Source organism: Nicotiana tabacum, chromosome 19 (genome assembly GCF_000715075.1).
Source record: "Nicotiana tabacum cultivar K326 chromosome 19, ASM71507v2, whole genome shotgun sequence".
Classification (NCBI taxonomy): Eukaryota; Viridiplantae; Streptophyta; class Magnoliopsida; order Solanales; family Solanaceae; genus Nicotiana; species Nicotiana tabacum.
The window spans coordinates 85,856,399-85,880,523 of NC_134098.1; the positions used below are offsets into that span (position 1 = coordinate 85,856,399).

The 24,125-nt window shown below is 33.3% G+C and overlaps 1 protein-coding gene across 3 annotated transcripts; it reads right to left on the bottom strand.

Moving 5' to 3' along the window:
• Nucleotides 1-777: 777 nt before the first annotated feature.
• On the bottom strand, nucleotides 778-11,142 carry LOC107812040 (serine/threonine-protein kinase STY46). Of its 3 annotated transcripts, none has more exons than XR_012702838.1 (16): nucleotides 10,676-11,142; nucleotides 10,093-10,207; nucleotides 9,758-9,831; nucleotides 9,477-9,593; nucleotides 9,341-9,395; nucleotides 8,754-8,864; nucleotides 7,719-7,769; nucleotides 7,286-7,452; nucleotides 7,099-7,206; nucleotides 6,827-6,900; nucleotides 6,508-6,683; nucleotides 5,009-5,104; nucleotides 1,832-1,928; nucleotides 1,684-1,737; nucleotides 1,399-1,533; nucleotides 778-989 (listed from the first exon to the last, which is right to left on the bottom strand). XR_012702838.1 is itself a non-coding variant. In XM_016637064.2 (16 exons), the coding sequence occupies exons 1-16, from the start codon at nucleotides 10,867-10,869 to the stop codon at nucleotides 909-911; spliced, it is 1,689 nt and encodes a 562-aa protein (XP_016492550.1). In that variant the 5' UTR covers nucleotides 10,870-11,142; the 3' UTR covers nucleotides 778-908. The 3 variants fall into 3 exon arrangements, 2 of the variants coding, with proteins under 2 accessions (XP_016492550.1, XP_016492551.1); XM_016637064.2 differs by having other exon boundaries at nucleotides 1,832-1,912; XM_016637065.2 differs by having other exon boundaries at nucleotides 1,832-1,912; nucleotides 10,093-10,196; nucleotides 10,676-10,853.
• Between the last annotated feature and the right edge of the window lie 12,983 nt (nucleotides 11,143-24,125).

Sequence of the window (24,125 nt, forward strand, 5' to 3'; positions counted from 1 at the left end):
AAAATCAAACTTGTTATATCAAACAATCTTCTTTTTTCATAGGCACGTAATTTGAGTGAATGATACAGGAAAAACCTTGGTATAATGTAGAGCGTTCGAAGTCTCCCGCCGTAAATCTCAAAAGCAACATCGTAGTCCCCAACTATCGATTTTAACATTACCGAATTTTCTTTTTCTATAAAGATAAAGTACTTTTTTTTTTCCGTCAGAGCTTTGGTATGTATAGAGCTCTCCTCAAGACTGTTCTATGGAATAATATTCGTCTTACATTGACTTCAAAAAATCTCCAGTATTTCATCTTTATTTAATTAATAAAAGAATAAAGTCACAATTGTTTCATAATACCGATTCTAAACTCGCAAACTAACATATAAGTATGCTATTTTAAACTAAGTTCAGATAATCGGATGTACTCCAATAGTAACAAACGAAAATTAGAGTTCATTATCAAAAACTGAAAGCCCTAAAGTTTAAAATTCATTTCTTTCATAGCGCACATAATCGATGCCATAAACCTAAAACCACGATATAAAGGTCAAATATCACATAAACAGTGAAACACACGCAAAACAACTAGAAAGCGGAAACAACAATATACGGGAAACCTACCATTACTTTCAGGGAATACGAAACATATCGTGATCGTGGGGAATGAATAATGATGTGGATGTGGATGTTGATGTTGATGGAGTAGTCGCAAAATTATATTAATCTAATTTGATCCAACTCCGAAAGCTTCTGACGGAGCTGCCAAAAGAAAGTTGCTTATAAAAGGAATTTGTTCAAAGAATTGGAAATAATAACTTCCTTTTGACCATGGGAACATTGATCTGGAAAAAAACTGTACAGTCTGGATAAATGAGGCTAAAAATCAAAACTTTATCAACATTCTGTATGTGTGCATCTACTCAATGATGTCCACGTCTAAGGGCTGAAAAGAATCCTCCAGCTGACTTCTCCTTGCAACGATCTGCTCTTTCATCTCCAACCTGACCCACATGTCGAGTGTTGCCGAGTTAATAAACTACTTCCTTTGTTACAGTTTATGTTATGAGAGTACTATTTAAATCCATCTTTGTGTGCAGAGAAATTATGAAAATTAAAAGCAAAGCACAAATGAGGATAGTTATTATTCTAGGGAAGCTGAAGAAGGGACTGCCAACTCTTAAGAAGTTCAAGGAGAGTGAACTCTTTTTTCCCCAGCCATTAATACAATTTATATTATCGGCATGAGGTGGCAATTTGACAGAAAATTGTAAATCGTGACCAAAAGATGTTCGGCCAAAGAAAATCAATACCCTTTTAAATCCCAGTAAATCCAATTTGTGACGTGTACTGTACATTTATCACCAAGAAAAATAATTATTAACTGGCCAATGCCTGAGCAGAGACAAATACCTCTTTTGCTATTTGCTGCAAAATATCTACTATTTCAGAAAAGTCAGGCCTGGATGTCGGGTCTTGTTGCCAGCATGTCTCTAGCAGCTCAGCAAGTCTGGGAGGAGTGTGCTTGGGTATAGTTGGTCGCAAACCCTGGCAGCAATTAGAAAATTAATATCAAATCATTTGTGCATATCTTTTCTATGTGCGCCCGCATGCATGTGATGAGCGCGCAATATGCAATCAACCATTATGGTCATACGATATTACAAATAAAATAAAATCAAATAAAAGAAGCATTACCTTCTGGACCACTCCAATAGCAGCTTGCAATGGGGTCAAGTACTCATATGGAAGCTGGTTAAACAAAATCAAGTGAATATAAGTATATACCAAGAAAACAACCAACAAAAACGGGCTAACCCAAAAATTTCCAATCACATATCAGTACCTTCCCTGTCAGCAACTCCCATAGCACAACCCCAAAACTGAATACATCTGCTTTGTGATCGTAGGGCTTGTGTTCTATTACCTTCAAGAAGAAAGATCTGAAATAAGCCAATGCAGCCATGCTAACTGCACAACTAGTTATATAAAATCTCATTGAGAAAATAACGGAAGTAACTCGCACATTAACTGATTTAAGTAACTGTCACAAATAACTAACTGATTGTTTTTGGCCGAGTTTCTATAACCCTTCCCATGCTCCATCTAGTTCAATTACTATTCAAGCAACTGCAGTGATGCTTACAATGACACAAATCTTATACAAAATAACAGGGAGTTTTTAACACAAATCTTATACAAGCAGTCATAAAATCATTGATCAGCATTGCGTGTACCCACTAAATAAGCTCAACCTCATTAAATTTCATCAATCACCACTGACACCTAGGAGTTACCTAACACATCTGGATCCTCTTGGCCAGTAACAACCAATGAAATACCTCAATTCTAAGCCACTCCAAACAACAAAAACACAAGATATCACCACTATAGTCAACATATTAAGAGCCAGCCATACGATGAAAGTTTGGGAGAGGATGGTTGAAGTGAGGGTGAGGAGAGTTGTATCTATTTTTGAGAACCAGTTCGGTTTCATGTCGGGTCGTTCGACTACGGAAGCCACTCACCTCGTGAGGAGATTGGTGGAGAGGTATAGGGAGATAAAGGACTTGCATATGATGTTCATTGACCTAGAAAAAGTATACGACAAAGTCCCGAGGGAGGTGCTATGGAGATGCTTGGAGGCTAAAGGGGTCACGGTAGCCTATATTAGGGTGATTAAGGACATGTATGATAGAGGTAATACCCTGGTTAGGACAACGGGAGGAGACTCGGAACACTTTCTGGTTGTGATAGAGTTGCACCAGGGATCAGCTCTTAGCCCGTTTCTATTTTCCTTGGTGATAGACGCACCTACGCGACACATTCAAGGGAGGTGTCATGGTGTATGTTATTTGCTAATGACAAAGTTCTGATTGATGAGACGTTGGGAGGTGTTAACAAGAGACTGTAGGTTTGGAGGGAGACCCTGGAGTCTAAAGGTTTCAAGTTGAGCAGGACCAAGACGGAATACTTAGAGTGCAAATTCAACGACGTAACCCAGGAAGCGGACATGGAGGTGAGGCTTGATACACAAGTCATCCCCAAGAGAGTAAGTTTTAGGTATCTTGGGTCAATAATACAAAGAAATAGGGAGGTTGATGAGGATGTCACACATCGTATCGTGTCAGGGTGGATGAAATGGAGTTCGCTTCCGGTGTCTTGTGTAATAAGAATATTCCATTAAAACTTAAAGGTAAGTTCTATAGAGTGGTGGTTAGACCGACTATGTTGTATGGAGTAGAGTGTTGGCCAGTCAAGAACTCTCATGTCCAAAAGATAAAAGTAGCTGAAATAAGAATATTGCAATGGATGTGCGGGCATACCCGATTTGATAAGATTAGGAATGGAGTTATTTGAGAAAAGGCGAAAGTGGCCTCCGTGGAGGATAATATGCGGGAGGCGAGTCTGAGATGGTTCGGACAAAGGAGAAACATTGATGCCCCAGTTATGATGTGTGAGAGGTTAGCAACAATGGGTATGAGGAAGGGTAGTAGCATGCCGAAGAAGTATCGGGGAGAGGTGATTAGGCAGGATATGACGCAGCTGGAGCTTACTGCGGACATGTCCCTTGATAGGAGGTTGTGGAGGTCGAGTATTAGGGTAGAAGGCTAGTGGGTAGTCGAGCGCGCTGCTCTTTCTTTTCCAGACCTATAGCATTAGTATTAGTATGGTATCCCTTTTACTCATAGACTGCTATCTTTACTTGTTGTTTGATTGGCATCTTTCGCTTTGGTTTTTTAATATACTGTTGTTGTTACTACTTGTGGCCTATGCTTCTTTATGTATATGTGATATTCCTATAAAGCGCATTTCATCTACTCTCTAGTCGAGGGTCTATCAGAAACAACCTCTCCCTCTCTGACCTTCCGGGGTAGGGGTAAGGTCTGTGTACACATTATCCTCCCCACACCTTCACTGGGTTTGTTGTTGTTGTGCATCAATCAACTGGGCAGAGAGTTGATATCAGTGCTTGTATCTCACAACACTCCAATGAAACAAAATTCAAACAAGAAAAAGCTAAAAGGTACAGTTTCAATTGCCTCTAATTCCAGTTATGGAAATATGAGAAAACTCATGCTCCATCATAAACTGTGTTTTGTTCCCAATTTAACCATTTTTGATAAGTTTGTATCTAGAATCTACAAGAAAGGATATTAGAGCTTTAGAAAGCACAAAACTTTTTCTGATACTCATCCCTTATGCAGTTGCAGCCCAAAATGGTGCAGTAAGGTACCCCACAGTCAGCTCTCTGATTCTAGTAACACACAATTCTGGTACTAAAAAAACAAAATATCCTTTGCCAAGATCACTAGAGACTTGCCATGCAGCAATTTAATAACGTAACATCTCGGCACATTATCTAGGACTCACGCGAGTTATTTGGATGGGGAGGTCCAGAAGGAAAGCTTGTGTCAGTAATTGCAGACTCTCTTACCTAACACAAGTCATGATTGGTAGTACTAGCTATCTAGTTCTTGGTAAATATGATGCAACATATACCTCTGATACTACACCTATCATATGTATGTAGCTCTTTCTGTATCTATTTAGAGGAACCATGTCGCATATTGCTTTCGTATTGGTCTGCCTTCACACATAACTTTAGTACCTTCAGCCTCCATTGTAACAACTGCTGTTACCTTGAATGGATTCATAATTGGTACCACAAGCTATCGAATTCTTTGAGAGATCAAATAGAGTCTACACGTCTTTGTATTATATAATTCTTATAATGAACAAATCTTAGTTAAGACTCCACCCTCTTGACATAAGGACTGCTCCCTCTCTCTATTCCTCTTCTTCCATCCCTTCCTTCTCTTAAATCACCTTCAACAGTCTACTCACTACTGTGTGTACAATCAATTAATACCGCCTAAATCCTAAACAATATAGATGGCTAAATTTAAGATCTGCACCAAAATTCTGCTCACTCATAACTAACTTCTATCTTAAGGCTTAAGCCTGGTTTGGGAGATTTCGGATTAAATTTCCTATCTTAAGATTTGAATGATAGGCCTACCTCCGGGGCCATCCATCTATAAGTCCCGGTTTCTGCCGTCATTACACCTGTTTGTGCCTTCACTCTGGCAACACCAAAATCAGCCACTTTAATGACCTGAAAAAAGACATTAGGTAAAACTTGATAAGCAACCAACTAATTTGGGTTAAGATTGGCCTAGACTAAACTAACAAAAGAGAGCTTGAATATAATTATTTTTGAAACCCACTTAAGAAAATAAAAGCGGATAAAAAGGTGTATTGGGTAATTTAACCCATAGTGAAGCATCAATGAGTAATTCTCAGTTGAAAAAATAACATGATCGATATATTCTGCGAGAAAATTATAGCAAACTATTGATTACAAACAGCTGAAAACTAATTTTAGACTCAAAATTTACCACTAACTGATTCAGAACATAAGGTGGATGAAGGACTAATGAACCCACACATGCCTACAACACATATTTTATTATGTCTAAGTACACTAACCAAATGATTTAAGTCAAATTAAAAGGGATTTCAAAGTGAAACTTAGTTGAAAACTAGAGTACAATTGAAAGAACATGGGATGAATGAAAGATTACACCCTTAATTTGGCACACTTTGAACTCCACTGTTATGAACTGAATTTCAAGCTGAAGCTTAATTGAAAGCTACAACAATGAAATTTTGGGATAAAAGATGGCAATTGCATCATTAATGCATTTCGCGCAATTTGGTCACCAATATTAGAATCTGGCTGTAAGGGAGAAGTGGAGTCGTTCTACAATCTCAGACACGGAGGTAACAGAAACTACAAATTGAATTACATCATGTCTGCCTTTTAGACACTGTTTTTCAGTCAAGGAGGCTTTGGACTTGCTAATGTTTTGTTACTTCCGCTTTAGCATTTAATTCTTTCCTATCTTTATACAAAAATAGCCTTAAGTGCCTCTCAGTTCTTTCCATCCTGGTTCTATCACTAAAAGACCACGATGAGGACAGATCGTCAGTGTGTTTCAACCTGCTTGTGTTCTCAATATTTTCAAGAAAAGCAATATGTTTTTCACGGACTCGAAATAAAACACAGTCATATCCTATTTCATAGATCTAATGCAACCACAATGATTTGCCTTTAGCAGATTTCCTATAGGCTGATAATAAAAACTTTGGAAAATGTCCCAAAGTTCAAGCAGCCCATTATCGCTAAGCAAAAGAGTGATAACAAAATGTTATCAGTGGTATATAAAATACGCAGCGCTCCGTATCCTGTGGTGGCATCTCCAATAACTTCCCTATAGTCGTTCAGAAATAAACCTCTTTCATGTGGTAGGGCCTTGTGTACTAGCTAATGGTTCTACATTTGCAAATGAAAATGGGAAATCAATATTTACAAGCATAGTTAGTTGGACATGATAAAAATTACTCTAGAAAGTTGATCAATCATCAATATACGTAACATCAGCGACTAAAAACATCTAGCAATAAGACAGCACACAAAGTATAAGATTTTCAGCCTTACTGAAAATTGCGTCTTACTTCATTTTCATCCATCAGTAGATTGGCAGCCTTCAAGTCCCTATGTATAATATTATTTTGATGCAGGTAGTTCATCCCTTTAGCTACATCAATCGCTACTTTAAGCAGGGTAGGTAGTTTAAAACTGCCCTTTCGTTTGTGTAAATAGTCATATACGCTTCCCCCAGACATGTACTCTACAGTCAAAGAAATGAAAGATAAATAAACATTAAGTGAACTCCTACTGAAACTGATACAGGAAATGGTTTTGAAAACAGTGATAGTCGGCGATTTTGAAACAATTCTGCAAGTTGGGTGATCTGAATACGACATTTACTACCTGTTACTATACACAAGTTGGGAGGCCTGGTACAAGCCCCTATGAATTGGACAACATTTTTGTGACGAACTTTTCTGCAAGTACAAAAGAAATACAGTATCAGAGGAAAGATAACGACTTGACATGGTGTGTAATCTTATACTTGTCCTGAAAAGTAAAGGATATAGCAATGTGACAATAATACCATATATTGTCTGAACATATTTTAAGCATAGAGAAAGAAATCAAAGATAATAGCCATAAGCTTCATAGGGAGGTATAACCAGACAGACCTCATGATATACACTTCTTGGGCAAACTCCGTCTGCAATTCTGTGTTCAAGCGCTCAGATTTTAGGATTTTGATAGCTACATCCTGACTGCAGTATGTACCTTTGTATCTGAAACAATTACCTAATTAATTAAGTCTCCAGGAAACTAAAATGGTCAGAGGAATGATATAGCTCATAACAAACTTACAAGTCACCATATGAACCAGATGCAATCTTGTATTCAAATTTTAAAAGCTGATGATCAATTTCCCAGACGTCAATGCCATCAAAAGGTATTGTCAAATGGTCAAATTCACGTTTGATCAAGTCTTGCTCCTGCTTTATGAACGATTGTGACGGGCTTGGCCATGATTTCTGAATGGAGCTACACCTCGTTAAATGATAAGTACACAAAACTTACAGACAACTGGCTAAATCTTATATTGCTCGTCGAGGAGAACAAGGAAATGACTAATCCTAGTAACTCCAAAAGTATAATCATTCAGAAAACGACCAGAAATCTGTTCTTACCAAAGTCCTTTGTACATTAGTTGGGATTTAACTAGTGCAGAAAAAACATATCCAGAAATCTCGGCAGAATATCAAATGTCATTATATAGAACAAAATAACAGGAAAGTACCTCATTTCTCAAGATTTCCCTCTCCAATGCAGTTCGAAGTCGCACAACTTCCTGATAAGAAACAGAAATAAATGTTCCATTGGACACATGACATCAGAAGGAATATAATAGACAACCCCGACCATGACCGAGAAACCATAACAGAGTGATTTTACTTTTTCAATTAGAAAAAAAAATAAAAATTGGCACCTACCATGGGGCTCACACTGAATGCTGGAATTGGTGCTACAAATATGAAGCATTGGAGCACAGAATTTCATTCACTTCTGTTTGAAATGTAAAATACTCCCAGTTTATGCACTGAATTTAGAGGTGCAACAGTGTAGCCTAGAACTCAACAAGCCAACTACAGAAAGGATTCCTATGCCGGAAAAAGTTAATTGGCGAACCAACACTTCAAAAAGATTATTTTACTGTAGACCTTTTAAAACTCATTTCCTAATAAGTGAAGTAGAGAATCATGACTGTGATATATACAAAGTAATAATCAAGAAAGCAAGACATAATCATTTCCCAAGGTAAGCTGAAAGCGGGACACTCTTATTAAATTTATGTCACATTTTTTCTTACGAAATAACAAAAAAACAAAACAAAAACCTAATGACATAATAATAGTTAAATGAAAGTGTATGATATACTCTCATTGAATTCAACATAGTTATACTCCAATATGTTTTATCATAGTCGATTGTCATACGTAAACCTTTATGCACTTTGATTTATTGAAATCTTAATGTTAAAAGTATTTATAACTGAATTTTCTAGATGTACAAGTACAAATCCTTTATATTATTTTTTAATCAGAATTATCAAATTCCTTTTAAATTATGTAGCCTAAATAATTTGATGAAATTCTCATAAACTTTACATAGTTTAAAAGTGGTTACTCAATTTTTAGTTGAGCTGAAAGCGACCATAATACAGAACTTTAAACCATGCATACATTATCTGTCACTTCTTGATGTTAGGTCACAAAATATAACAGGCACCTAAGCGAACCCAGATCAAAGTGAGGATATAACGTCAGAGATGTACCTCATAGGGCCAACCATCAACAACAAAGACATCTAGGGAGTAGCCATCCACAGTGGAAAAGGCATGCGCTTCCTGGATGTTCAGCCCAAGCTCAGCTAGTAATGAAGTTAACTGTCATATTCAAAGGTTCATTATTGTCTCAGATTTCCTTATCATGAGATATAAACTGATATAAAGAACTACTTCTTTTCTTGCAATACACAATCCTTTCTCACTGCATCACAATGCCAAGTAGGCAGGCAATATTTATCAATTTTGGTGTCACCAAATACAATTATGTCTGTTTTACTTGCACATTCCAAATCATGCATCATTTTGAAATCTGCAGCAAGATGAGAGTTGTGTTCTTTCATGAAACAAAGGAACAGACAAAAGCCTCAGCCCTTCATACATCAAGGTCCCTGAATTACATTTCTACATAAAGAATTAAATATTATACATGTTCATGGGTCAACAATTGGTTTCAATAATAAATGGACATTTTTTCAATGTCAAATAAAAAGCTTACCACATCCCACCTCTGCCAACAGATAGAGTACATTTCTATCAAGCAGATAGTGTATTGAATAAATAAGCACATCAATTACCTGGCTAAGAAGCTTTGGCTTGTCATCTGTTGAAAATGTAATTTCATGCATGGGCCTGCAAAATTATTTACAATTTTATGCTTCATAATATATACTCGTCGAAGCGGAATGCACAAAAAGAAAAAAAATTCTATACCGCGAAAAATTTGCACAAGGAGCAGCAGTATCTTCGTCTTGAACTTCAGATTTGATTGCTTCACAAGCAAGGGCTTCGAGATTAGGAGAAGAACCAAAGGCAGGTGGAGGATGGACACTATGTATCAAAATGGAAGCGGTTATTTAGCACAGTCAATGACAAGTAAGAATTCAAGATTATATTAAACAACAGAAAAAGGCTTCAATGAATCACTAAGTAACCAAAGAAATACAGCGTCCTATGGGAAATCGTTTTCAGGTAGAATGTCACGAAGGTGATACCTTCTGCTAACTTCCTTCTTTGCAAAGCTCGAATGAAAAGAATCTCTTAAGTTTCCATCAGGAACCGAAGCAACCTGCACAATGCCAAGTTTGATTCAATCCATAACTAGCATATACTGGGAATAATTAGGTACTGGACAAGCAACAATAAACAAAAAATACAAAGGACCAAGATTACACGGAGATGTGTTGGTCTATTGAACTAGCTAGTCAGAGTGAACGAACATCTAAAATATCCTCCTTAACTCCAGAAAAAGGCATGCTTGATTTAAATGTATGCGATATCAAGAGCAAAGCAACTAAAAGGTGTTATCTTGCAAGAGTAGTTTAATTACCTGCACCAACCGGACATCAAAGGCAGGTCTATTAGCTGGAACATGTGCAAGATGTAGCAATCGCTTGTGTGTGAGTACATCTTCTGCCCTTTCGACATTCACATCTATTGCGTACCTTAAATGCAAAAATAAGGTATTCGTTTATTGATCAATCAATTTTGGCGGCACATAAGTATGCACTTCTCCAAAAAAAAAAAGTATTCAGCGTTTCGCAACGTCGTGCATCTAAAACACGCACATTAATACATCTGCACAAATGTGAACTGCTTAGCAAATTCAACTGGTTCATCGAAATTTTAACAAGCTAAGATAGCAAACTTTTCGGCAAGTAAAACCTAAAAATTTAAGACCAGAAGAGGAAGCTGGAAACGATAACTGGCATTATCGACTTCTAACTTGATAAGAAGATTGAAACTGTCGACCAAAAATAATCCAATCTCCCAAAGGCACAACAAATGCGAACGACAACGGTACATTTGAGATCATATGTCAGTAGTCATATATTATCGTCTATAGAAAACCGCATAAAACGTATATAATTGTACGGATTAATACATAGAGAGAGGTAGAAAGGTAAAGTTACCGAGTAGGTAGACGATTGAAGTGAGCCCAAAGTTCATCGTCAAATCCAGGTTCTAAAGCCTCGACGTTGTTTGATTCCTTAAGCCTCCGTAAAACCTCATTGTAGACCTCCAATTTTTTTCTCTGATGACGACCACTGGTAGTCGCCGAATCCACCACTCTACTCCCACAACTCTCGTTATCCTCTATCGCCATTTCACCTCTCTCACTAGTCTTAAATTCCTCCGGAATGAAAAATAATGGCCGCGGTGCAGTTTACGTAAAGTGAATCTTCGTTATGGAGATGGAAAATTACAGAATTCAAATTCTACTTTATATCAAAGATGCATGTTTAATTTGTGAAAGAAAACTGAGAAGAATTATTAAGAAACAAATGGCGGTGGGGGGAGTGGTTTTGAGGAAGGTTTCATTCCCATTGGTCATATCGTTTTTCCCTCTCTCTGTGTGTGGGGGGGGTGGGTACATGAAATGAATCATGTATGTATGTATTGTATAACCCTTTTTTGACTCGGGGTAAAGGTGGGATTTTAATTGGCACAGTCAAGTTGACGTGGATCTGCTTATCTTCGATCTGCTTTTTTTGCGTGCTAATTACATTCCCCTTTTTTTTTTGCTTTGCTTAATATTCTTAGCTTTGGCAAAATTTAGGTGATGAATAAACCGACAAGTGGGTATTAAATATAAATAAAAAAGGATATTCTCCGGGAATAGTTGCTACTGTGTTATTAAGTATTAAGCCAAAGCTTCACCGCAACAATAGCCAATTAGAGCATTCACATCAACGGGGCCGGCGGATCCACCGTTGTTTCAGACGAACTGTACAAATGTAGGTGAAATTTCGATAAAGATGCAGTACTGATGTTATAAAGATTTACAAGTAATCGGTTATACTGTGCGCTTTTTATGCTGTAATCATGGATTGTTTCATTATTATATGATGATTTAAATTATGCAAGATTATAATAGGTAGATTGTTTATGGGTTAAATAATAATGAAATAATTGCTATGTGATGAATAAAAATATGTATTATCATGCGGTGAATAATAATAATATGGAAATTATTAAAAAAAAAGAATTGTCAAATTTGAGTTAAATCAATTTAATTAAAAGTACTTTTAGCATTAAATTCGTTGTCATCAGCAAGAATCAGTGGGGGATTTTGTTTTGTTTACAAAGTCTCATTCATTTATTATTAGCATCACCATTCAACAACATGCCGTCATTATCATGAATAAATTTTTAAATCAAATAACATAATTAAGGTGCAAACTAAGAGCTTTTTGTCACATTAAAGTATAACTAAAAATTTGAATTTAGCACGAATATATATGATTGTTCACAATAACCTTATAAAGCTTCACATCACTGATATCTTGTCATTGGAACAACTTATAAATTTTGTGTTAAAATACGTAATTAAATGACTGACGGACTTTTAACATATCAAAAGTGAAATTATTGAATTTATATTTCACCGAAGTGAAAAATAATTTAGCTAAAATTCGGTATCCTTCTCTATTCATCAGGAATAAACATTAGCTATTGAATGATCCTTTTAGGATTTTATAATAAGAGAGTTAAAGGTCAATGTTAGAGCTTCTTTTTGCTCGTGAACTTTTGGTCGAAACGAGTCTGCCGTATTGTCTGATAAGTTCATAGGAAAGATATGAAATGCAGATATGAGAAAGCGAGAGAGATACTGCATGCTTGTTATGCTTTATGGAATGAAATGGCTAAATACTCCTATTTCATGCGGATTCTCAATGATTATTTGCAAAATATTGGACTATTTTGAAAAGGTAACACAAAATCAAAATAAATTTATTGCTGCAATCGAGTCAGCAACACAAAAATATACTAGTTTTAGGGTACGTGCGTTGCACGTGTAAGACGCGTATGTTAGTAGAAAAATTGTATATGACGAGAACAAATTATGTATAATAGTAATTAATGTCCAAATAAATTTCAACATGCAAATAAAATAAAAATTGGGTGTAATTACATTAATATAATAGGTGAATTCAAATACTCCTATGTTTGATATCTTCTCAACCTGCAAAAGTCAACACTTTGATTAGTTAAGGTAGTGATATAACATTTGTAATTATAAATAATATATTTTATGATTTAATAACAGTTATATTGTTATATCTTACATAATATCTCTTTATAGACAATATTCAAAAGATTTATTTAAAAGAAGATTTAAAAGAAATACTTAAACCACTAATAAGGATTTAACATAATAAAAAATATATTTGCTAATGCACTGACCTATGTTAATCCAACCAGAATGCACGTACTACTAAACTATTAATTTTTATACTTCTTACCTTGTTACCTCTTCTAACCTAGTTAGGATCCTCCAATGTTGTAATTTTTTTTATGGAGAATTACAATCTATCATCACTAAATATTGACGAACATAAATTATTTCTTGGTGAGATAGGACTTTAATTTTTGACTTCCTATATTTATGAATTTATTTGAAGACCATACATTGAGCAAGATCGTATCAAATTGAGGACTAATATGCTTTTGTTCACATATACAAGAACATACCTTATTGCACAATAAAATTAATTTTTAATAGTAGCGTAAAATCAAATAAAGCTACCAGCTGAACCAGTAAAAACTGTCAAAATTTTGGGCATATGCAAGGACACCAATTGCCAAGAGCTATTCTTTAAGAACACAATTATAATATTGTGATATGTATAATATAGTAAATTAAAAGAAGTAATTAAATTTAATTTTTTCTCAAAAAATATGAGCAACTTGAGCTCGCATAACAAATAATAATTAAAACTATCAAACACAAAGTGAAAAATAATCTTAAATTAATAAAATATTCAATTTATATGAGTTAGAATGTCTAACCAATTTTATGTGATGAATGCAATGATCCAAAGAACCTGTACAATATTCGTATATGAGCCAATTTTAAACCAATGATCATATATGAGACATTGTAAATAAAATCACAATTGACACACTTTCTATATGCAATTGTTTATGAGTAATGCATTAAAGATCATTATTAAGTAAGTTCAAGAATATAGAACAAGGTAGAAAATTTACCTCAATTCACAAGCAAATTTACCTATACGAACGTTTGATACTATAAACAATTTATAATAAAGAATGCCGGTTAATGGCTTCTTTTATAAAGTGGTTAGCTCCTCCTTATTTTTAATGTTTTGGTTCTAAAATTCTAGAAACCTAAATTGAATCCTAAATATAAATAAAGTGAAGATACAACATTACCATAAACTACGGTCGATAAACTAATATTAAATTGAATCCTAAACCTACACAAAAAAAACACAATGAAAATTGCATCTTAAACATAACATAATTAAAAATAAAGAGTCCTAAAAGTAAAGGAAGAATTATAAAACTAAAGGAAACAAAACCAAAGGAAAAGAAATCGTAAGGCAAGAATCCCAATTAGTGTGAATTCTAAAGAACTCTAAACCTAAAAGGAAGCACACGACACTTTTTGATTTTGGGAAGAAAAAAAGAAATTAATGATTATAATTATAAATATATCCAACATAAAATGCACTTATAATCGAAGCCAGGTGCCCCTCGTATCAAGGCCCGAGCAAAACACATGCCCTAGGAGCCATTAAGACCACGCCCCTAGGTCTGGTTCGAGTTCAAAGACTCCGGAGAGCATTACCAAATGACCGCGCACGATTAACAAAGGGTCATGATATCCATGTCCAACCGGATACCACGACGTGAATCTCGGTCCGTATCGACAGCAGATTAGTGATTAGCGAAAAGGAAGATTTTTACCTTTCTTAGAATTGTGCTTAGAGTAAAACTCTCCTACTATATAAAGGGGAAACTGATTATTTAATAGACACACTATAACACGCATATTAAGACAATATACATTTGTTTTATGTGTTTCTAAAGGTATATCAAAATTCTTAATTTTGTTCATAGTTCTTCATAAGTATTTGGTTCCGAATCGAAGGCAGACTAATTGTTTGGCTCACAACCGAGCCCGAACTCGATACTACTACTGGTTTGGCCATATATTCTATCTTTAATTTGCTCATCTAACGCTGCTAATCACTTGTATTGAATTAGTCTACACATCCTTTAAATTGCGTATAAATTCAATTGTTATCCATTTTTAAGGGTAAACAATCCCAAGATACAACTTCAAAAGATCGTCATTATTCAAGTTTAGAAATGTCGTCGTAATTAAAAGTTTCAACGCAAAATCTATGTGGGAGAGAATTAGCACCCCTATGTTTGATTTGCATTCAGACTGAGCTATAGTAATTGTAGTTTTGTCAATATAATCTAGTTAATTTGAAGTTGAATTGCATTTGCTAACATAGGGCCTTTAGATCCAATTAAAAGACGAGATTTTTCTGGGTAAATAAATTTGACTTTCAAAACAAAGTGCCCTAAAACACTATTATTTCATTGTTGACTTTTGGTTTAATAAAGGAGAGTGGTACTCCATTAATTAGGAGGTTTAATGGAATTAACAATTATGGACATTCTTTTTTTCCTGGATGAAAGATTATGTTTGAGATGTCAAAATGCTTGTTATTTTGGTTTTTCTATCTATTTTTCCTCTTCTAAATTTTTTGTTTGCTGTTTGACTCTCCAATATCATACATAGATTTATAACGGGAAGATTTTCATACTCACATTATCATATTTTATTTTGACGATCAAATTTGACAATTTTCCAATTTCAGATGCTCAATTGTAATTTTGTTAAAAGTGTAAGGTCCCCCAGTATCGAGAAAAGGGGCTTTCATCTACCTTTTAAAACTTCTTTTATTTTACGGAAAATCAAGTGCAAAGTTATTCGAGACAAAAAGAACAGAAAACAATGACTCGATAGTCGATACTATGAGATTTGTATTCAACTTGCAGTTTTTGATTCTATAAAATTCTAAGGAACAAAGAGGCGATGATATGTGTGGTCTTTAGGCTTAATTAATCATATCATTACAGAGGTATAACTAGAATAATCCAAAATCTCATGCCAAAAAAATGGACTTGATTCTTAAACTCGAGATGTGCGCATAACAAAAGGAATAAACCCTACCTATAGATTAATCAAATGAGAAATTCTATAATAAATGACACTAGTACAAAGTAGTGTATGATTCAATTAACAATTACATGTACTCTGTCACGCGTATAAAATTTTACATTCAAGATAAATTTCTCATGTTCACAAGTACTTTGACGTTCATTAACTCGTTAGTTTAACTTATTTGTCATATATAACAGTCACGATTAAATAAAAAGCATTAAGCGTGACAAACATTAATAAGAATTTGACCTTTTCGACTTATATTAGTTGAACGAGTAAAAATCACATGTGAAACTACTTGTTGCATTCGATCATTAACATAAACCAATTATCGTGAACACATAATGGATGCGGTTTCCCCTTTAAGATGTGAAGTTGAATTGAACTTTTTCGAATAAAATTTGAAATTTTATTTGCTCATCACAATCCCAATCAGAGGAAAGAGATGTATAATGTATGTATACAATATTTGGCTTTGACTGTTCTGAAACAAGAAAAAGGGAAATGAAGAGGAAAGAATATTTAAAAGTGAACATGTTTTTTAGGTCAAAAATGGTGAAACAGTGTCACAACTTCACAAGTCCTCTGATAGACAATTTAGTGGCTACTAAATCACAATTTAAACTGGAATTTACAATTCGAATTTCAATAAACTTTTTTCTAATATCACTAATTTAAAAATTCTGAGAAAATTGGAGCTCAAAGATCTACGTATTATTTGTCGACACGAGCAAAACATATAGACAAGTGTTGTAATTCACCAAATCTCCTAAACAAAGTAAACTAGTAAAGCTGTACAAATAAAAAAAAATCTCCTAAACAAGGTAAAGCTATAAAGACTTTACAAAAATTTAATGCCAAGCAACAGCTGTCGAAATCTCTACTGTTAGTTCAAAACTGATGATTAATTATATACTTCCTACTAAGGATTAACTTTAATAAAAATGCCGACTTCTTCAACTTATAACTTTGGAGGGAGGGAAGCAAACAAATTTAAGAAGAGGTTAATTAGGGTTAATTCTAAGATTAAAGTGGGAGTACCGAGCACGTGGATGGATGAAAGGCTGTACGTGGCTGACATTCATGACTAAGAGGGGAGCACGCGAATGGATGAGGAAACACACGTGGCTAACCTAAATATATACGTAGAATTTGAAGTTTTTTAGTACAAGTTACGAATTTGTTACCAAACACATAACTCATAATAATATAGTTACTTAATAGACAATTAAATATTATAAGTTGTTGAAAATTAAACCAAGATTAATTAGTATTCCTACGTTGTCTAGGATTTGATATTTACTAATTTATTTAATTTATGTTTAATTAGGATACACAATCAAAATCATGTAGGAATATATTTTCTAGATTCTATTCAAATCTGGTTTTGTAGTATTATAAATAGGGATGCTACTGCATATTTTTAGTTGTAGAGAGGTAACTATGATGTAGAGAGATTCAAGAGTTTATGAATTATGAAAAAGCCTCCTACCACGTTCTCTCGCTAGTTTAATAAATTTCTTCTATATAGTCTTTGTTAAATTTTTTGCTTGTGCCTAAATAATTTTTGGGGTATTTCAATCCTTCAAATTGGTATTAGAGCTTGTGTGAGATTCTGTCAGAGCGTGTGTGAGATCCAACAAAAAAATATGGATACTCTATTACCTAATTGTCCCGTTTTTATGTTTGATGGCAAAAGTAATTTCGAAACTTGGTATCAACAGATGAAGAATTTTTTTAAGGCTATTGAATTATGGTCCACCGTTGATGAAGGATTTGAGGAATTCCCGGAAGGCACAACATTGACGGATGATATAGCTACGAAATTGGAGGAGAAAAGATATTTAAATTATAAGGCATGCTACTATCTCGCCATCAATGTCGAATTGCACGTATCTAAAAAATATTTGCATGCAAAGTCATCAAAAGAGGCTTGGACAATCTCAGTGAAGTCATATCGAAATACTGTTGACATAAAAAAGGAGAAACTCCAAGAATTTAGGAGTCAATTTGAGTTGGCTCGTATGAAACCAACATAGTCCGTTAAAGAATTCGTTGCAAGAATTACTGAAATAGTCAATGGTCTAAGGACCAATGGAAAAGTATTGGACGAAGTTAAAATTGTTGAGAAAATATTGGAGTCTCTCAGTTGAAAGTTTAACAACAAGAAAGTTACTCTTGAGGCTACCAAAGATCTTGGCACTCTCAAACTTGATGATTTAGAAGGTGAATTGGTGACATACGAGAGATCACTGAATCAACATAAAGATGAGATATTAGATGATGTACCGCTAGAAAAGGATGATCAATCAAAAGAAAAAGAAGGGCACACCAATAATGGCGGAAATAAATCAAGAAGACCAAAATTCAAAAATAGATGAGAAAATAAGAGAAAGTACATGTAATTTTTGTTGTGATAGAGATTCCATTAAAAGCGAAGACAAGTCAAATAATGTTCAAATTGATCTTCCAAGAATTTTTGCGATTGTTCAAAAGGACGATTTGGTTGCAAGAGATGCCCATCCAAAAGGGATTGGTGTTTTACAAGAAAAGTTATTTGATGGTATTGAAGATGAACATAGCAACGAAAAAAGTAAAACGATTCATCAAGAGAAAGTTTCTGATAATCTACCAAAGATTGAGGCAGAAATAACTTGGGATCGAGAACCACAACAACATATGATTATAGATATTGAAGATGCAATCAATTTCGTGCCATTGTTCGAGATTGCATGTTTCAAGCAAGAGAAAACGTTTATTGGTGGCATTACTCTACATCCTATAGAATAGCAAATTGGAGTTGAATGGTTGAGCAAGTCCAACTACAAGGCAACTAGAGAAGTAGATGGTTTCAAAGTAAAGGAAAAATATGTTGATGATATTTTGAAGGAATTTACCATGGTTAAAGACAAATCATATATGGTCAATATTGAAGGGAATTTGATGTTAACTAAAGACGATACTCGCGACTTTGTTGATGCAACATATTTTAGAGAATTGGTGGAGAGTTTAAAGTATTTGACTTCTACAAGGCTTGATGTTACTCATGGCATGCTCAAGTTTGAAAATCTTGATTTAAGGGTGGCTGTTGGAAATTAAACCAAGATTAATTAGTATTCCCACGTTGTCTAGGATTTGATATTTACTAGTTTATTTAATTTATTTTTAATTAGGATACACAACTAAAATCATGTAGGAATATGTTTTCTAGATTTTATTCAAATCTGATTTTGTAGTATTATAAATAGGGATGCTACTACATATTTTTAGTTGTAGAGAGGTAACTATGATATAGAGAGATTCAAGAGTTGTTGTGAAAAAGTCTCCTACCATGTTCTCTCCCTCGTTTAATAAATTTCTTCTATATAATTTTTGTTGAATTTTTTGCTTGTGGCTAAATAATTCTTGGGGTATTTCAATCTAATTTCCCGAAGAATAATTTAGGCACAAACAAAAAATTATTCTTGGGGTATTTCCAACATAAGTATATATTATCCCAAGAAGTCTTTGTTGATTATATTTAATTTCATTCTCTTGAGACGTGGTCTTTCGGAAATAACATCTTTATTCTCTGGGGTAGGTGTAACATCTGATACACTTTATCATTCCCAAACCTCATTTATAAAAAATTACTGAATTATTGTTATTATTGTTATATATTTTTAATAATTTTTTTAATATAATACAATATTTAAGCAAAAATTATCGGATTTATCCGATCTCATACTAAATACTCCAATTCTGCATTGATGACCTTTGGGAGTCCCGAAAGGTCATTTTTACAGTGGTGTAAGTGGAGACCTGTAGCCGGTGGAATATGCGGCTTTCCCAAGCGTAAAGACTAAAGTATAAAGGAGATAAGTGTACGAACCTTATCCGGTTAATTAAATGAAATTTCTTTTTCGATATGCTAACGTGGAATAGAGTCAGAGATTCATGAGGTCAAATTATGTATGGGCAACATAGAACGGTGACTTGATGTTTTTCCAACGTGCTTTTAATTAGCTGGCTACTGGACGAAACACGAGTCGATCCCATCATGTCATTTTTTTCTTTTTGATTAAACGACCCCACATTGTCTAGTAACCCCACATTACTTAGTACTACAATTAAATTATTGCTCTATCTGTATCAATTTAGACGAGATAGTTTGATTCGTTACAGAGTTTAAGAAAAAAAAGATTTTTAAAACTTGTGATTTTAAAAATTTAATGGGTAAAAGCTTTGTATGTCAATGACATTTATGTGATTATAAAAGATTCTCATTAAGGGTAAAATTGGTAAAATGAAGAGTTTAAAGTTGAATTATTTTCAAATTTAGAAATGTGCCATTTATTTTGGAACAGACTAAAATGAAAAGTAGCTCATCTAATTTGAAACGGAAGAAGTATTAGTCTTGAATTCTTTTTATTGTATTAGTATTTTGAATATACATACATACATATATATAGAGAGAGGGGAACCGATTCATTAATTTAGTGGTTTTAATCTTATAATAGGGTGTGTTTTTACCCGGAGACTAGTCAGGAATAAAGTAATCTAACTTTGGGTCCTGATTCACGTAGTGTGGCGACTCATGTAATATTATCTTACATTCTTACCTAATATATACTAATATTAGTACGAACATGCATTTTCAAGAGGACCACATAATCCTTACATAAGGTTTCACACATTTTCATGTCGTGTACCTTTTATGGGCTGTCATATATCTCCTTCACAAATGTTTCACAAGATTGGATCTTTTTTATTAATTATTCAACTCAAATGTTCCAGCTTATGTATATTATAGGAGTTAACTTTTTTACTGCAAACAATGAGGGATTAATGGGAGGTCCAAAAGACATTGAAACTTAAAACCAGTAAATTGATTAAATGCTAGTTTCATATTATTTTGATAATCTTGAAAAGCTTATAACTAAGTGAATGAAGGCAAGAAAACGGTTAAAAGGCAATTTTCTATTTATTGCTGGGGTCACAACTCACAAGTCTCTTGCGCTTACTTATGGTCCCTGCTAGTTCAAGATTTGATTGATTTGCATGGATATCAATAAAAGAAAGCGAAAATGGTAATGCAACAGTGAATTGGAGTTGGATATTAGTTGCAAATTATAATGATCAATCATTTTCTAAGAGACTATGTTTAACACAAATTAGTGATAATTAAGTTGAACATTGCGAGGCTCAGGATTACTGAAAAAATGGACCTAGCAATGATTCATCATTTTCTGAGTTAGGAGTTACGATTTAAGACCCACTAATTCACACAATTTATGTTCTCATATTATTTCTCATTATTGATCAGATTTTGTTTGAAACAAATAAGCACAAAAAGAATAAGAAAAAGAATTAAAAATAAGCACATGTTTGCACTAAGGATGTTATCTTTATTCACTCTAGCTTGTCATATATAAGATGATAGCAATATTTAAAGGAAGAAAAGAAATGTCTTTTGACAAATTTGACAAAATTAGGGTTAGGTTGAGGCCAAAAGATTGTTAGGTCGTGCCTTCAGGCTTCAATAATTGTTAGTAGATCTAGTTTAGGTTAGGTCGTTCTCTCCCTTCAATTTTTTAAACTAATAAGACTAACTTTTTTCTTTAATTTGATAAAAGGATTAATTAATAAATCTAAACAAATAAAAGAAGATACTCACTCCGTTCACTTTTACTTGTCCACTATAGACTTTGCAGATCATTTAAGAAATAATAAATAAAGTGCATAATTTATTATAATACACATATTAATTAATGTATATTTTTAATAAATTTGAGAAAATTATTTAAAATGGGTAATTAATACGGTGAGTATAACAAGAAAAAAAAAATTGTGAGAGAGTAATTAAAAAGATACATAAAAGCCTAATTGTGAGTTATTTCCGCTGCACAATTAGGAAGCAGTAGACCTTGTGTAGGTTCATTGAATCTAGACGAGTTCCTTAAGTACATTGAATATAGGCACTATTTTTACAAGTACCATTTGATTTATTTATTCACATTATAAATTTAATCCAATAATAAAAAATAAAAAAATACTACGACTGCTAGAGTGCTTATCTAAAATCCTACTTAAAAATGTATATTACTATATTAATCAGTCACGCACGTTAATTCTTGCCCAAAAAAAAAAAAAATACCAGCAGCAACAACAACAGTGCACATTTAATTTCTTAGTTTGATGCATATATATAAAACAAATTCATAAAAGTAAAACATCGATATTAAAATGAACGTCAAAGGTTTACTTTTGTTTTATTTATTTATTTTGCAATGTTCGGATCACAAATTCAAAGATAAAAAATTAATAAATACTAAAGCATGGCGAACACTCAAAATACAAGCAAACTATATCAACTAATCTGTCGTCTACATCTTTGTTTTTCCGAATCTGGACATGTAGAATTGTAGATGTTTCTCTAAAGCTATTTCTTTAGTGGGATAATATAGGAAAATGGAATTGAAATTTGTTTTCCGAATCTGGACGCGTTCAATAATACGCATGATACGCGACATCTTTCCTTTCTTTATTTAAGATTATCTGGAATGACAAATGCTCTCTGTACATCAAATATTTAAATCGAGTTAGTACAATCTTGAGATGTCAAACGGTAAGTGATCAAAATTTCAGACTCTAACTTTTTAAAAATATGGCCTCAAATATGAGTCTTCCTAAATTTCTATTTAGCAGTTTATATTGCACGTTTAAATTTAAAATTTTAGAAAAGAGGGTGCTCCCAAGGTCAAAGCCATTATATTTAGCATTTACCTGACAAATTTAGAGTCTGAAAAAAAATAATCCAATATCAATTCAAGATTAATGAAAAAATGTGGATGCACAGCTGCTAGCGAGCTAAGAAATAAGGAATTGGATTAATGGAGAAACAAATAAAGAATAACACAAGAATTTATAAGTTATATATGTACGCTAAAATATAAAGAATTATTGCATTGTCATTGAAATTTAATAAGATTATTACTCTATATTTTCATATTACCATATTAAGGCGCTTGAAAATGCGCATACAATTGAACTCTTCGAATACGATAATATATGAATTTAATGTAGTTTAGAAACAAAAAATATCTTGAGATGGAGAGGATGGTACACCATATATATATATATATATATATATATATATATATATATATATATATATATATATATATATATATATATATATATATATATATATATATATATATATATATATATATATATATATATATATATATATATATATATATATATATATATATATATATATATATATATATATATATATATATATATATATATATATATATATATATATATATATATATATATATATATATATATACAAGCATATTTATAGGCTTCATTTTTAATTAGCTTAGACAGCTTTTAAGTAGACAAGGATTATGCTTCAGATGAAAGTAATATATGGTCCAACATATGCTCACTCGTGATTATGCTTCCCATTGGTTGCGCCTCAAAATATTAAATATTAAAATCCAACTCATATTAGATTTTCTCTGAAATGCGAAGAATTGCTTTACAATTCAAACAGAATTGCTAATTACAACATTATGTTGTAAGGACCTTAAATAGTAGTACTATATTTCTCTTCAATTCAGCAGTGACCGGCAAAGCATTGTGCGCATTTATAATTCAAGTACAATTCCTATTTCTTACCATGTATACAAAGTATAGCTACTAGTTTTTTTGAATTCTTAATATTTGAAAGACCGAGTTTAATTTCAAGAAAGTTGTACTTTTTTTTTTTTTTTTTTTTGGCTGCAACAACTTTGGAAACAAACACTAATTTTAAAAACCCAAATACTAACTGTTTTTCTGCAAAATTCAAACAAACGCCAATAAGCCACTCGGGACCCCCCTCACTTAATGATATCCGTAGATGTAAAATTATGGTGAGTAAAGGTGTTAAAAGGGACAAAATAGAGCTGAAATCATTTCAAAGAAAGTTAAGTCGAATGACCTATAATTTATTCGGATCCATGATGACTTAGCAAATTATGGGTACAATAGAAAAAAGTTATCTATATTGAAGATATAGTAGAGAATATATTTTAATCATGTTAGCACTTTTAGGATGTGCACATCCTATGTTTTTCTAGGAGTTGTTTAGCCTTTTCAGAAATTTATGCATCAATAGAAAATATAAACATCTAGTAATTTTTATTTTTATTCTATACAACATTGGCCTAAGATGAGTTTAGATTGAGTAACATGATCATAGAGAATTCATGTGGTTAATCTAAACTTATTTGGAATTGAAACGTAATTGTTGTAGTACTTATCTAACGATATAGCTATGCTATTCACTCTACAATTGCAGCATAGGAGGGGCACTGATCCAACATGAAAGCAAG

Coding starts and splice junctions, on each gene's coding strand:
- LOC107812040 (XM_016637064.2), bottom strand. CDS start 10,869: ATGGCGATAGAGGATAACGAGAGTTGTGGGAGTAGAGTGGTGGATTCG. Junction 6,684..6,826: donor CAACTTGTGTATAGTAACAG/GTAGTAAATGTC, acceptor CTTTGACTGTAG/AGTACATGTCTGGGGGAAGC. Junction 5,105..6,507: donor TACTGATGGATGAAAATGAA/GTAAGACGCAAT, acceptor GTCTTTTTTCAG/GTCATTAAAGTGGCTGATTT.